We start from the raw sequence: 15376 nt of genomic DNA, 5'->3' as shown, positions 1-15376 counted from the left end.
CCCATCACGGCACTTGCGCTAAGTGCCGATGACGATGATATCACTGTGTCTTCATAGCCGATGCCCGATGGCATGTTCCTGCTTTTCAATGTAGGATCGACTAAATGTTCCTGCATATATATTTCTTCGATCCTTTTTGGATGGTTCGGTAGTATTGGATAAGTCTTGCATATCGAATCACCCAACTTTAAGAAGACCTCCGTCCATTCGCGGCATCAACCTACAACACAACTTGCTTATCGAGAGAAACGGCCACAGCAACGTCTATATCATCGAAATCTACAAACGAAAATGGACTCCGTGAAGAGAGCTCTCGACAAGGGCATGGACAAGGCTACTAACCCCAAGGATGAGCGTACGTTTCTCTCTCCTCTGTCTCTTCTATCTTTCCTCTCTTCTCTCCTCTCCTCTTCCCCTCTCCCCCTTCTCATATCCGTGCCCTCCCCCTCCTGACCTTCCCCTCTTCTCCGTGATCAACTATTTCCCATCACGCCCACATCACATTCAATATCCATCCACCACCACCTTCTAATTTCCAGATCCGCATTCCCCAAGCCCCAAACCCCAAATCCCCCATACCAACACCCAACAGAAACAACCCATATCAGATCAAATATCAAAGACTAACACGCAAAATAATGGACGCAATAGCCCAAGTCCTCAACAAATCCTCCTCCTCTTCACAATCCCACGCACTCAACATCAACCCCAACCTCACCGACCGCCATCCTTCGCTGACAGGCAGCGGCGGCGGCGGCTTCGATCAGCAACATCACCACGTCGTCGGGGAAATGCCGCAGCCGGGATCGGGCCAGAGGAGCGTGGGGTCGACGGGGGCGGGGATAAATACTTCTGGTATGAAAGCCCCTACTGCAGGTGCAGGTGGTCTTTGAGCGTTGCGATGGTTATCTACCTACCTCTATGCTTTGAAAGAGCAAGCGAGCGAGCGTGCGAGCGATGCCGATACCTAATCCTTGGCAATGATGACTTTTTTTCTTTTCCTTCTTAGCGGGTGATGTTTTTTTTGTTTGGGGGTTTAGAGGGAGGGGAAGGGGGAGGGGGGATTGGAAGAACGGGGAAAAGAGGGGGGGGGAACAGAGGGGAGGAGATGGGGATGGGGATGGGGATGGGGATGGGGATGGGGATGATGCTCATTCCCCAGGAAGAAAAGAACAGAATAAAATGATACCTTATTCCCTTTATGTGTTTTGGATTAGTTCTTCTTTTCCTTATTTGTTTATTCTTTTTGTTCTTCTTCTTCTTGGTCTTGTTCTTCTTCTTCTTGTTGACCTCCCTTTAAGCGACCCATTAGCTTTCGTCTACCTATCTACCTATGCATTGAATTTTTTTTTCTTTTTTTTTTTTTTTCCAATGGACACAGACCAGAAGAAGAAGAAAAAAAAAAAAAAAAAGGACAGTAACTAACTAATCCCCCACCATCATCAAAAAACGATACGACCGAACAAAAAGACCGTCGAGCAGTAAACCAACATGCACGCGATATGGGCTACGGCCCTGGTACCCAGCCATGCTACAGCGGGACTGAACCTCAGCTTGGTGGTTTGCATAGGGGTAGTGTTGGATCAGTCGGGTCGGCAGATTCTTCCGTTAGTGGTGGTGTGGAAGGAGTGGGAATGGGGATGCAGTCGCATGGAAGGTATGAGCATCGGCAGCCGAGTCTGCAGGAGCAGAGAAGGGGGGAGAGGATGGGTTGGGATATTGGTGAGCATTTTGATGTTTGAGTGTTTACCTAAAGGTACCTACTACTGTATTTTTTGGGAAAAGGGGGGTTTCAATGTATTAGTATGGGATCATGAGGGATGAAGCTGCAAGTGGGTCTATGATAATGGGGAAGGGAAATGGTAAGAAAAATGGGAAAGAAAATGGGAAAGGAAAAAGGAAAGGAAATGGGAAAGGAAATGGGAAAGGGAATAGGACAGGAAAATGGAACAGGAAAAAGCAAACTTGTATGGACATGACCTTGTTTTCAAACTATACCTACCTACCCGAACCAAACATTATGTGTGATCGTCCCCAGAGAAATGATTCTGAATTGATCTCACATTGATCCATCGATTTAAAGGACAATTACACTCTAGCGTAGGGGATGTATCATTCCCAGCTCTCCCAACGCCGGGTCGTCGGGCAACTTCAAGCCTGCCCCTGCCCACCACCCACGAGCACAGCAGCAACCCTAATCAGAATCAACATAGCAGGCTCCAATCTCACCAGTTGAAGGGGAAGAAAGGTGCACCTTTCATCATTAGTAAGAGCAAGTAACTGAATAACAAATTGCCATACGAATCTGCTTGTCTGCAGTGGTACCTCTAGTAAGCAACTAGACTAGGATTGTCAATCACGGAGCTTTACATGTACCGCCCCTGGCACTGGTAGGTACTTTGAAGATGCCCCTTGGTTGGGACAAGTGCTTTGTTACCTACCTAGGTACCTAGATCTGCCACCCGCAGATGCTTATTTTGACGTTAGTCCGCTGCCTTCTCATTTTCATTAAAGCCATGCAGGTATTTAAACAGAGATTACTACATGTTCCGTAGTAGATAGGTATTCGTAGGTGCTATAGGCCATATTGGCATTTTGACGTCTCATTTTCGTCGAGTGTCTAGTAGAGGTACTGAAGCTAGCGAATCATATCAGACTGGACCCGAAACCGGGACGCGAAACCGAATGTCGCGAGTGTGAAAGTAAATCTTAACCGACGATTGAGTGCTGTGATCCGACGTGTACCTACCTCATGATGCTGACCTAGAGGCGCACAATGTTTTCGCTTTCACACATTGTTCCTTGTCCTGACGTAGGTGTGCTTATTACCTACTGCCTACTGCCTATATCGACCTTTGTTACCGTTAACTGACGGTCTTTGCATCTTGTTCGTTCATGAGGTCTTGACAAAATTAGTAAAATTTGTTTCCGCTACGGTATGTCTCAACGCTGCCTCTACTTTTATTCGTTTGCCTCGACCAAATAGCATAGACCATGCATGTATGCTTGTTGTCTATAGTTCTTTCCACCTTTAATACCTGTTGCCGTGAATCAGTACGTCCAACATGAAGTGTTGCGTTATCCAGATTCCCTTCTCGCACCACCGGGTGAATATTCCATGGAAGTTTAGAGATACATGTTTACCTAGGTAGGCAATGATGATGATACTTCGCTGACCTTCCAACCAATGCTCATGAACGCTTTTTTTTTTCTTCATCTTCCTATAGCATGTCAGGTATCCAACCCCAGAGCAACACCCTAAGCGCTACTTCCCGTCCCTTTCTTCAACAACGATTTGAGTAATCCCTCGGGCTTCTGTGATCCCCCGGTCTTCTGGACAACCCCTCTAGCCCCCTGTGTAGAGGCAGAGGTAGAGGTAGAGGTAGGTTTCTGGGCACTTGTCGTCGTTCTCATTTGTCCCGCGTTCATCTCCGTTTTCGACCTCTTCTCCGGCCTGGTTTCCGTTCCTGGGCCGGTGGGGTCAGCGGCAGCCATTCGCTTGTTGCTTCCATTCAAGTTGTTGATCCACTCACCAGCAACACGCGGAGGACCAACACTTGTGCCAACTTCCGCCATCTTTGCTGCTGCTGCTGCTGCTGCCGCCGGCGCTCTTCCTCCTATATCTGTGGCCGTAGCTCCTTCTTTCATATCTCCACTCCCTATTCCACTGGCACTGACACCGACACTGGCACCAACACTGGCACCGATACTGGCACCGGTACTCCCTCCCGTAGCACTACCTCCTCTTCCACTGCCATCAGCAGCAGCAGCAGCAGCACTCCCACCAACTCTAGCTCCGGCAGTACCCTGGCCCTGCCCCTGTCCCTGTCCCTGTCCCCGAGAGGTACTCACCTCCCTCTTCTCTTTTTCTTTTTCTTTTTCTTTTTCTTTTTCTTTTTCTTTTTCTTTTTCCCTCTCCTTTTCCCTCTCCTTTTCCCTCTCCTTTTCCCTCTCCTTTTCCCTCTCCTTTTCCCTCTCCTTTTCCTTCTCCTTTTCCCTCTCCTTTTCCCTCTTCACTTCCTCCCTCCTCACTTCCTCCCTCCTCACTTCCTCCCTCCTCATCTCCTCCCTCCTCATCTCCTCCCTCCTCATCTCCTCCCTCCTCATCTCCTCCCTCCTCATCTCCTCCCTCCTCATCTCCTCCCTCCTCATCTCCTCCCTCCTCTCCCTCTCCCTCCTTATCCTCTCCCTCTCCCACTCCCACTCCCACTCCCCCTGACTCAGCGGCCCCCTCTGCACCTCCCGCCCACTCACAAACCGCTTCGGCGGTCGACTATCCGGCAACAGCCTTTGCAGCTCCATGCGCGTCTTGAACTCGTCATGGAACGCCAAAGCCAGAGCGGGGTCGGTCCGGAAGATGTGCTGGAAACGTAGGTTGTGAACCAAGATCCGGTAGCGGTCGTAGTTCTCGGGGCTGAGGTGGATGCCGGGGAGGAGGCGGGGGATTGCGGTAATGGGGAAGGGGGCGCCGGGGATGGCGGCACCAGAGAAGGGGGGTGGATTGGGGTTGTGATTGGAAGTTTGTGTGGAGGTGGAGGTGGAGGAGGTGAAGCGTTGGGTTTGGGGTGGGATATGGAATTGGAGGGGAACCAAGGAGGCAGAGGCGGAGAGGGAAGAAGGGGGATGTAGTTGTCGTGGTGGCAGTTGCTGTCGTAGGTCCTGCAACTTTTGCTGTTGCGGTGGTTCTAGTTTTTTGTTTTGTTGTAAAAGTGCTTCGAGTTCTTGTATTTGGTGCACCAGGTGCAGTAGTTTCTGTTGTTCTTGATATTCTTGCTGCTTTCGCGATTCTTGCTGTTGAGGCTGTTCTTTTTCTCCTTGGTCTCCTTGCTGTTCTTGTTGTTCCTGCTGTCCTTGCTGTCGAGGCTGGTTTTGCTGTTGTTCTTCTTGTTGAGGCTCTACCGGCTGTCCCTGCTGTACTTGCTGTTTTGGCTGTGCTTTCGGCTGAGGCTGAGGTTGTTCCTGCTGTCCCTGCCGAGGCTGGTTTTGCTGTTGTTCTTGTTGTTGATGTTGAGGCTGTACCTGCTGTTCTGGCTGTCCTTGCTGTCGAGGTTGTTCTGGCTGTGCTTTCAGCTGAGGCTGTGCCTGCTGTTGCTTCTTCTGTTGAGCATGTGGGCATGGTGGTTGTTGCCGTTGCGGGCCTTTCTCTTGCCCTTGTTGTAGCAGTGGTAGTAAGCCGAGTTGGTGTAGGCGGTATAAGTAATGCAGTTGCTGTTGTTGTGCCAGTTGTTGATGTTGTTCCGGTGTTAGGCCATGTGCGTGTCGTGGTTGCGACGGCAGTTGTCCCTGCTGACGCATGTGTTCCAGCTGTTGCTGCCTTATCTGCTGTAACAATTGGTCCTGCTGGTGGTGTAGGGTACTTTCATGTTGTTGTTGTTGTTGTTGTTGTAGTGCTGGTAGTAAGATAGGTGGTGGTTGAAGCGGCGGGAAATCGGTACTCGCGGGGACAGCGATGGTGCTGGCTGTGTCGGCCATGGGGTTGGCACCAACGGGGAGAATGGATGTGTTGGCCAGAGGTCTCGAAGAAACGGTCGAGTCGGTGTTGCGTGGAGGTGCCAATATGCTGACTGGGGTTGGATATGGATGCACAATGTTTGGAGGCGTGTCGGTGCTTGTCAAAGGCCCCATTGGTGAAGCAATTACCGGCGTCTTGCTGGCGTCGGTCTCAGGCTTATCGAGGTAAGAAGAGCCGGGGACGGCGGTCGAGCGAGGGGCTGCTCCGGGTCCGCCCACGTTTCTGTTTGCTCGTGCGTCCATCTTGGTCTTCTTGTCTATGAGTAAGGAGAAGCGATAGCGACGGGTCTGTTGGGTACTCACATGTATTTGAATTGCAAGCTATGTGGTCGATAAAGCTGGTAGGTAGCTGATGTGGAAGGCTGAGGAGAGGTCAAGGCGATGGTCATGTTGGAAATTCCGGTTGACCTTGTCCAAGCAAAGTACACAACAACCTGCCTGCTCCTCCTCCTTGCTGAGTCAGTGAATGGGGGTTTCTAAACCTTACCAATCCTCGTGTCAAGGTTCGGTGCCAGTTGAGGCCAGGTGAAGAGAGTGACACGCTGAGAAACCGCAAGTTCGATGGGTGGTCGGGTTGAAGAAGGCAACGGCAAAGGCAGCTTTAGCGACCAGCATTGCATGTGCAGATGAGGTCTACGCCCCAAGCCCATGTGTTCGGGTCCTGACTAACGAAATAGACGCACGCACGTGCTGTGCATGTAATGTCTTGCACACAAGTACTGTATTGCATCAGGAAATCCGGATTCCAGGCCAGGCATTGAACGCAGTGCCTTGAATCTGCTAGTTGCATTGAGAAGCATGTGTGTGGCTGTTGGTTTATGAACCAGACCTGTAACCCTGCGTTGCCAGCTGTGCTGTAATCCGAGAATCGAGATTGTACGGCACTCATGCTGTCTGCCTCTGCTACATGTCGATGTGAGCAGTTTACGGGGCATTCAGTGACGAGGAGAAAAACCTCGCATGGACGAGTCCAGTACCTATCATGACCTCCAGTCCTCGCTTGCCTCCATTCAGCATCAGATTTACTCATGAAACACATATAGGGAAAAGCAAAGGGAATGCGGGTTTTTAAGTCTTGGAACGAGCTTGTGACTTGCGGAGGAAAGAGAGAAGATGGAGGAATCAAGCCGAGGAAGTGGGAGAAGGAAACAGGCCGAGCAAGGAAATCACGGCTACACTTTGATTTAAATAAAACCGCTCGTAGCCATTACCACTACCTCCCACAGTCCCAGATACACATCACTCACTCGCGGTCTTGTGCTCAAATCTTCCTCCGCTGTGTGCCATCTGCCCGCCACGCCCACTGTTGCGTGTCGAAGCAAGTCAAAGTCAAAGGAAATCATGGTAGGTAGGTAGATAGGTAGGTAGGTAGGTAGGTAGCTGAAATATATCCTCAACAGAAGCCGCGACATAAGCCTCCATCATATAAATCCTCCATGAAGCAGCAGCATCATTCCTCTCGGGGACAACACAATGCTCAATGTGCTATGATGAGATGGAAAAGTTAAACCCGTGAGCCGAGCAGCGATCGTTGACCACACTGTTGCCCAAGACAAGGCGATAAAGCTTTGCCCTTGGTTGTTCATGCTCGGTATCTGACAAGGGGATTTTACTTTGTCTTGCAACCACAGTAGCAGCACAGCTTAGAGCTCTTGGAAGATGACACAAACGACAAAGGATGGGATTTCTAAACCAGGGAATGGACAGACAATGAAGAGAGACGCGGGGACGGGGATCGAGGACAATGGATCCTTTCCTGGTGGAAACCAAACAATGACAAGACAGGTAGGTAGGTAGGTAAACAATGGAGATTGTGAGGTACTTACTTCGCTACAATGCAACCTTTACCGAGGACAAGAGGCCGAGCCGAGTGGGTGGCGCTCAATGATCAGGGCATGATTCATTGTTTTTTCTTTGATAACACTCGCTACCAGAGGCCCGAGTGAACTACGTTTGGCTTTTCGATTCTTCTTTTTCGTCGCCGAAAGAAGTATTTAATACCTGCGACCATGGCCGTAATGGCGCGAGCGACGGGAGTTTGTTTCTGTTTCCTATTTTCGGTGAATCATCAGTAGCACCAGCTGAGTGTCGACTCGGACAGAAAAAGAGACGTGTTTTAACGACAAGAAAATAAGAGGGGCAAGCAAGCTGTAAATCATCATCTCCAGCCTCGCCCACTTTCGTGACAGCGATCACCTATAACAACCCAACCTAGCAAAGATTCCCATTTCCTTGAACCTCACGCAAGTACCATGGAACCCAACATCCCCAACCACGAGGACCCCAAGTCAAATTATCCGGCCCAAGCCCAAGCCGTCGACTCGCAGTACTCGGGCAATGGCGATGAAATGGATATAGATCTGATAGATCCGGCATTGGACGACTCATATCCCTTCGACACTCCTAACCCCGACGACCCTAATTCACCTCCTTCCCTTCCTCCTCCTCCTCCTCCTCCTACAACACAACCCCTACAACCACCGCAGGATCAACCTCGTATACCCCTTGAGGTTATGCAGCGTATTGAAGCCAACATCGCCAGGGTGCAGGCTGCACTCAATGCCATGGGCTCAGCCCAATCCCAGCACCAGAACCCAGATGCCCCTAAAAACACCCCTTCCACGCCACCCAACACCCGGTCCATTGCTTCCAAGACACCCATGGAAGGGGAACAAGGCAAAAACAATAAGGTGCAACCCAGCCCCGTTGTTGACTTTGACGGTCTTTTGGAAAGTCTCAAGAAGACTCTTGACAACCTGCCCGACGACGACAACGACGATCCTTGTTCTGTGACTCTTCCACGTCCGAGACCCAATGATATGTTGACGGTCCATGATCTCTTCACCCTCCTTCGTGCCGCTCCACCCAAGGTGGGATGCGTTATTCCCAACTCCGAGAGACAAATTTGGTACCGACCTAATCAAGCGGATTATGTGGAGCTGAACCAAACCGGCAGTGTGGCGGATATTGTACAGAACTACCTCCTCAAGCCATCGTATTTGACGACCTACTTGAGCGATGCATGCGGGTGGATGTCATGGTTCATGTATGACAAGACTCAGTGGTGTACTTGCCGGTATGATGCCGAGAACACGAGGTTCGTGAGAGGCTATCAACCACCGGGCGGCAATGGAAGTGGCGCTTTGGTCGTCGGATACAGGACGCCTTGGGCTCCAATGTGTAATGGTTGTCGAGGAGACAGGAGTGTGGAGGTAAGGGTATTGGACTATTTGGCCAGATGGTTCAGTTTTCCGGTTCCTGAGGGGAGCAATATCTTGGATGTGATGGAGGCCGGAGTGCAGGCAGAACGGTTCCAACAAGCTGATGTTGCCGGGCCATGGACGCCGAATGGGCCTCCGCCGGAGCCAGAAGGTCAGGCTGAGATTGAGCTGTCGGCTAATTCCAAAGCCTTGTCTCGCAAGTTCCAGAGTTTGCTTTCGGGGTTTTCGGGCGGGGCGTTGGAGGGAGCGAATGCTGCAAGAAAGCCGAAGCGCCGACGTTATGAGGGAGAGGATGAAACGGGCGAGAGCAATAAGCGTCAACGTGTTGAGGAGAAGCGTCATCGTCTTCCGGACGGATCCTTTCTCTATGATCCCTTTGTTGATGGTGCATCGGCTGGCGTTTCTTTTTCTGGCGGTGATCCTTTCGGTAGTGCTGGAGATACCATGATGCTCGATGATGATGATGATGATGATGATTGGCCTCCTGTTGCTGCTGCTCCTCCTCCTCCTCCTCCCAGCAGTCCCAACGCACCTTACGTCGCCACCGCCAACAACCAAACTAACACCAACCCGCAGGCTCCCCAGCAACCACAACAGCCCCAGCGGCCCCAGCGGCCCCAACGATCTCGGCGACCTCGAGTTGCGAATCCCGAAGGCATCCCACCCAGAGCCACGGCTGCGGATGCCCATGCACGCCTTGCCGCGGAAGGAAAAGAGTATCCTCAGTGGCCTGTGGACCTTTTGCCGGGACAGTATTGCAATAATTGCAAGAGCGTTAGAATGAAGCCAGCCAAGGAACACACCAAGAAATGTCAGAAATGCATAGACACGCACGCCAAGATACGTGAAATCAACCGAGAGCGCGGCTACTGTACGAACATGGGGTGCAAGCAGCATCAAGGGATCCCTAGACCATTAAAGGAAAACGGAGAGCCGTTTGCCTACTGTGCGCCGTGCAGGGAGAAAAGCAACCAGAAACATGCTGCTAAGCTGAAGAAGGCCAAGAAGCGTCAAGATGGGGGTGGAGGAGGAGGAGGAGGAGGAGGAGGAGGAAGTGAGCAGGGAGGTGGCCAAGCACAGGCAACTTGAGTTGGTCAACCGTGAAGTAGAGGTACATTGAGTCCAAATGTGAATAGGTTCAGAAAAAGGTAAGTTGCAAGTAGAGATATCCTTGGTAGAAATGGATAAAAGTATCAAATTGACGGTTGGGTGCCATGATGACCTTTTTGTGAGCGTATGTGAAGTTGTCGGGCATTGTTCATAACAGTCAGGGCTACCGTGGGATGACTGGACTGAATCTTTGGTGTCAGCAATCACACATAACCCTTCTTGGAGGATATCTTGTAGTGTAACTGACTGACAGCTTCCACTTACAGATTCGTCACAGCCGAGGTTTGGGCAGTCAGAAGCACCAAGACCTCACTTGGACGGCCTGTTTTGGAAACGATGGATTGTAAATAAGAACATTAAATCAGCCACACCAAGATGGGAATGTGGTGGATTTGGAAAAGAAGAAGTGGACGCCGTGGTCGGTCTTGCGGCGGCCAGAAACTGCACACTCTTTCTGAGAACTTGAGCAGACGGCAGAGAGCAGAGGGGAAAAAGTGATGATATCGGGCAGATTTTGAAATGACCAGACTTGTCACGGTTGTCGCTCCTTCATGTCATCAAACACTCCGAGATGTCGTGGATATTCACTGCCTGGTTGTTGTTGCCGATGTTGATGAGGAACAAAGAAAGTCGCAGATGAGGTCGGTCATGGCAGTGAGTGAGTACAGCAGCACAGACCACACTGCAGCCCAGTTGCCTGCCCGCGGGCCTACTCGTATGGATGTGATGAAAGAATGACCATCCCGGCAGGCAAACACCGTGCTCTAGAGGTACGTACCTCAGAAGTATCCACTTTTTTGTTTGCTGCCCATATGGAACTTCATGTCTTTCATCGCCATCAATATCCATGTCAATATCATCGTCAATCTCAACCCAACGTTATCCTCACTTCCTGCGCGCTGTCGGTGATCGACTTGTTTTCCCCGGCCCTCCATATTCATACATTTCACTATCGGTTGCGGAACGACATTGTTTGCCCCTTCTATCCAGCAGCTCTTATCGGTATCGCAGTTGCAAATTCCAGTGGCACTTTTCACTTTCATCATCGAAACTGAACCAGCCATGTCAACATCACCCGGCTCGGCCAAGAAGCGCAAGGCATCCGACATGGCCGACACGGATTCCGACCCTCACCGGCGGCCGGAAAAAATCCCCGCCTCGCCCAAGCCAAGATCCATCATGGACTTGCCCCCCGAGCTAGTCAACCAGATCCTCGACCATCTCATCCCCAACCTGCCCGAGATCGACGAGCCGGCTCCAGAAGCCTTCGACAAGCTTGTGCGCGAAGACCCATGGTACGACTTTACTCGCCGTCGCAGCGCCTTGCGCAACCTCTGTCTTGTCTCGCACTTCTTCGCCGACCTTGCTCGCCCATATCTCTACCACACCATCGCCATCACCAGCGAAGAGGTTTTGGTCTTGCTCTTTCGCACCATCACCGAGAATCCAGACTACTGCGGATGGACCCGCTCCCTCAGCTGCCACCTCACCCTGACCAACAGCCGGGTGGTTCGCAAGACCAAGCGCTGTCTCAACAAGCTCCTTCCCACCTGGCGGGAAGGCAAAGGGCTGGTATTCATCACCGGCTATCTCGAGAGCCTGCAAATGCGGCGTGCCAGCACGGATCCGGACGAATACTACGAAATGGCCCAGGGGATACTCGGCATGACCATGACCGCCCTATACTCACTCGAGACCCTGCTGCTGCAGCTGCCTGCCATTGACCATGACCGCGATTACTTTGAACTGATCAGCTGTCTCCGAATCACAATGTCCTACTTCAACACGGAAGCGGGCGAAAAGTGTCGTCGTAGCTATCTCTCCATCCTCCCCGAAGATGTCAGGAGCATGATTCCCGACCGGCTCGAGTCCGCGGCCCTCACCCCCTTCCAGCACCTCACCACTCTGCTCCTCCAAGGCGACCCGTCCGTCGAGGACCCTACCACGCTCGACGACGACGATACCGATGACGGCGATCCTCCTGAAGTCTTTGGTGTTCAGACCCGCCACTACCACCCGCTTTTCGAGCTTCTCCCCGCTCTCACCACCCTCGAAGTATCCACTGACGACGGCCTCTTTACCTTTCTAGACGGCGAGGAGGGCTTGACCGATGTCTTCGCCCGACCCACCACCTCCTTCCACCTGAGCCCCACAAGGCATATCTACCTCCACTCTTCGGTCGCCGACCCGCGCAACATCGGCAGGATCCTCCGACATGCGCCCGACCTCGAGACGCTCTACATGAACCCCCGAAGGGTCGACAGCTTCCACAGGATCCCACCGCAGGACGCAACCCAAGCAGACGAGGACTGCCTAGACCAAGCGCTCTCCAAATACGGCAAGAAGCTCAAACACTTGGACCTCAACTGGTTCGACTGCCAGGGTTCCGAGGCCAGCATCGGCGTGGGCGGACGGCTGTCCACCCTTCCCCAGCTGAAAGAGGTGGAAAAGTTGTGCATCCAGCTCGTCATGCTGTACGGGGACCTGCCAGCCGGCGAGCACATGATGCACCAAGGACGGCCCGTGGCGGATCTGTTGCCGCCCAACCTGGTCGAGCTGACGCTGGAGGACTGGTGGTGGGACAGCCTCGATGATTTCGATACCTTTTACCGCTGGTCGGACAAGCAAAAGAAGGAACATTATCGGGAAAAGGAAGGGTACAGGGAGACGGTGCTGGAGATGATGAAGGGCCTGGCTTTGGTGGCGGGGAGGAACGCAAAACCACCAGGTCATGGTGAGAGCAAGATGCATAAGTTGAAGCGGTTCCGGTTCTTTATTAGGACGTTGCCTACGTGGATATTACCAGGTGATGATGAAAAGGGCCCGGATGCGGATGTGCAAGAGCTGTTTGAAGGCGTGAGGGAGGTGTTTGAGAAGGCGGGGGTGGAGTTTGTCGTTGAGGTTGACCAGCCCTTGGAAATGGAAGAGGAGATGCAGTAGGGTATGTAGGTGTAGTAGTTTGCACAAGCTCACGTGGAAGTTGTATACTACCCATCTCTTTGCCCCGTGGCGATAGATAGGTAACTTTGCTATACCCACGGCTTGCTTCCTTCACTGCTCTTTCAACTTGAGCGCTTCAGACCATATCCCGCCTTCAAATTTCCTAAACTATCATTGATAGCCAAGTCAAGTAATACCATACTGGCAGTACAGCAGCATCTTAGCAGCAGCTCAAAAAAAAAGACGAAATATACCAATGACTAAAAAAAGTGAATCGAAAGAGCAGTCATACATATTGGTCTCTCAACCGTCCAGTAGGTAGGTATATACAGGATATATAGGTAGGTAAAGAAAGGCTTAGATGTCCACCTAACGCCAAGAAGCAACGCACTAACACACCTCAACCTAAATTCACTGAGTGTCAGATAGTGCAGCTTCACGCCCCGCTTGCGCACCATCCCCTTCGGTACTAGGAAGCTAAGTACCGCGACTTCATTTCTTACGTGTACAATTTAATTTTTTTTTTTTTTTTTTCCATTTTTTTTTCTATAATGGCTGCTTTCGCTGTTGTTGATAATACATTATCTATACTTAAGAAGGGGTACTCTATTTTTCTTTGGTAAGTCTCTACCATAATCTAAAGTCGGAGGCCATGTCCTACCTACCTAAGGTATTCCCTTCCACTGGGCATGGTAGGTACCTCTAGGTAGGTAGGTATGGTAGCCTACACTCACTGTAACAGTCGGCGGTGACTTGAAAAGCGGTCACGGTCTAGGTAGGTTCAGTACCGGGGCTACACTACATAGGTACCTAGTTGGCGCGCGGTGCCTGCCTGACTGACACACACACACCACACACACCTACACACAACCGGCCCAGACCCCAACTCCCGTCCCTCCCGTCCGTCAACAACACCACAATTAAAACCACTAGATCATCGTCACCCGTCAGATAGAATAGGTAAGTACCTATACGATACACCTGTGATTTGCTTGCTCATTACCTACCTACCTACGTAGTTGTCGTCGTGGTACCTACCCTACCTGCAGAGCAACATTTTTTTTTCTACCACTTTTCACTCAGGATAGCTAAGTACCCTAGCGAGCTTACCTAAATACCTACCTAGGTACATAGGTAGGTAGGTAGGTAGGTAGGCGGGATTTAAGTCTAGACTAGTTGCTTGTGCGTGAACTGAAAGGTACCTACCTACCTCTACCTAGCATCGCATGGAAGTCTTCATCTGACGAATAAAAATAAAACATGTAAAAACCAATTAAACCGGGCAGCATTGATGTGTGTAGTAGGTATATGAAACTCCGCGGATCTGTGAGTGTGTGTTGCATAAATCTTTTTTCTCTATAATTCGATCCTGTATCGGCGGCGAAGGCGAATCCTTCATCCCATTATGGCACACGGGGATCATGGATGGATACCTCTGGGATATGGTAGGTGTTGTAATGTATATATATATATATATGTATCAGATGAACAAAATAGGCAAGTGCTGCTTACGTACGTATATCATATCTTTATAAAAAAAAATTTCCCAGTGTAGAGATAGTGTACGGTGAGTACCTTAAACCTCCGGGGGAGACTTTGAGAAAAAGGATTCCGGATGTGGAGGGATGATCTCATCCTATGTTATAGCTAGTTCAATTCTTCACTGGCACGTTAGAAAAGAAAAAAGGGAGGCGAGACATGGGAGGCATATGTATGTAGCATGGCATGGAAAAGCGTGGCATCTATCCATCCATCCATCCCGCACATGGATGGCATGGCATGGCATGGCATGTTCATGGTTGGTCGCGTGCCTAATTGCCTGTTTGCCTGTTTGTGGTGTGCTGACTGCTTGGTGAATGGTAAGCGCCAAGGGTACAAATGGTATGCTATACCTATGCTTCCCCGGCGGCGGCTGTTTTGTTTTGGCCGTTGGTATAGTAGTGTACATAGTACATAGTAGAGTTGGTGGCAAAGCCAAGCGCCAGCTTCATTGTCTTTGATCTCTGGGTTGTGTGTGTGTGTCGTGCGAGACGCATAGGTGAGATGGGAAGATGCTTGCACTCGGACGGATATCGAAATCTCCGGACCAGGGCGGCTGCGGTTTCAAGTTGTTGGAGGATTTGCGACTTTCCGAAGGCTTTGGGACTTTTTTTCCTTTTTTGTTAATTTTTTCCGCACGTCACCGGCCCGAATTCTGGAAAGAGGATCTATGAACTGCCCGTGAGCACTGAAAACCCCGCATCTCCAGTGTAGGTATTGTATAAGTCCTACGCAACGCCCGTTGTAATTGAAACCTCTATGAAAAGATGGAATAAACTCCCGGACAATCAAAAAAAAAGGGGGAGAAAATGGGTGGTTCCTGAATTGGAAGATTGGCTGTAACCTTGATGAGCTACTTGGTGGGGTCGGTTACGCGGCCCGGGGTGGGGGGTTGTTCGGGGAGGTGACGGGGGGTCAGTTCACATTCCATCCATTCCTGGGAATTTGGGGTTTTGGATGGAGTCCCTTTTGGAGACGACATGGCGCCAAGCGGACTGAGATCGACCAAGAATGCCAACAATAATGCAGTAAAGCGGTCAGCTGAGTGAATTTCT

At 50.9% G+C, this 15376-nt stretch overlaps 4 protein-coding genes and 1 non-coding gene across 5 annotated transcripts; 3 read left to right on the top strand and 2 right to left on the bottom strand.

The window, feature by feature from the left end:
* The first annotated feature begins 164 nt into the window (after positions 1-164).
* NCU08557 (hypothetical protein) lies at positions 165-1033 on the top strand. Its single transcript, XM_957633.2, has 2 exons — positions 165-355; positions 652-1033. The coding sequence occupies exons 1-2, from the start codon at positions 292-294 to the stop codon at positions 891-893; spliced, it is 306 nt and encodes a 101-aa protein (XP_962726.1). The 5' UTR covers positions 165-291; the 3' UTR covers positions 894-1033.
* Positions 1034-3258: 2225 nt separating this feature from the next.
* On the bottom strand, positions 3259-5754 carry NCU08558 (hypothetical protein; the record flags this gene model as incomplete). Its single annotated transcript, XM_957634.3, has 1 exon — positions 3259-5754. One exon carries the CDS (start codon positions 5752-5754, stop codon positions 3259-3261), a length of 2496 nt encoding a protein of 831 aa, XP_962727.3.
* A 1867-nt stretch (positions 5755-7621) lies between these two features.
* On the top strand, positions 7622-9821 carry NCU16708 (hypothetical protein; the record flags this gene model as incomplete). Its single annotated transcript, XM_011395770.1, has 1 exon — positions 7622-9821. Exon 1 carries the CDS (start codon positions 7764-7766, stop codon positions 9819-9821), a length of 2058 nt encoding a protein of 685 aa, XP_011394072.1. The 5' UTR covers positions 7622-7763.
* A 30-nt stretch (positions 9822-9851) lies between these two features.
* Positions 9852-10434, bottom strand: NCU14126. Its single transcript, XR_897867.1, has 2 exons — positions 10107-10434; positions 9852-10024 (listed from the first exon to the last, which is right to left on the bottom strand). It is a non-coding gene; the product is annotated as a ncrg35 (non-coding RNA).
* Positions 10435-10674: 240 nt separating this feature from the next.
* NCU08559 (hypothetical protein) lies at positions 10675-13025 on the top strand. Its single transcript, XM_011395659.1, has one exon. It carries the CDS (start codon positions 10905-10907, stop codon positions 12780-12782), a length of 1878 nt encoding a protein of 625 aa, XP_011393961.1. The 5' UTR covers positions 10675-10904; the 3' UTR covers positions 12783-13025.
* The last annotated feature ends 2351 nt before the right edge of the window (positions 13026-15376 follow it).

This window comes from Neurospora crassa, linkage group III (assembly GCF_000182925.2).
Source record: "Neurospora crassa OR74A linkage group III, whole genome shotgun sequence".
Taxonomy (NCBI): Eukaryota; Fungi; Ascomycota; class Sordariomycetes; order Sordariales; family Sordariaceae; genus Neurospora; species Neurospora crassa.
The sequence above is the reverse complement of the archived record's forward strand: the minus strand, read 5'-3'. Positions and strand labels throughout refer to the sequence as shown.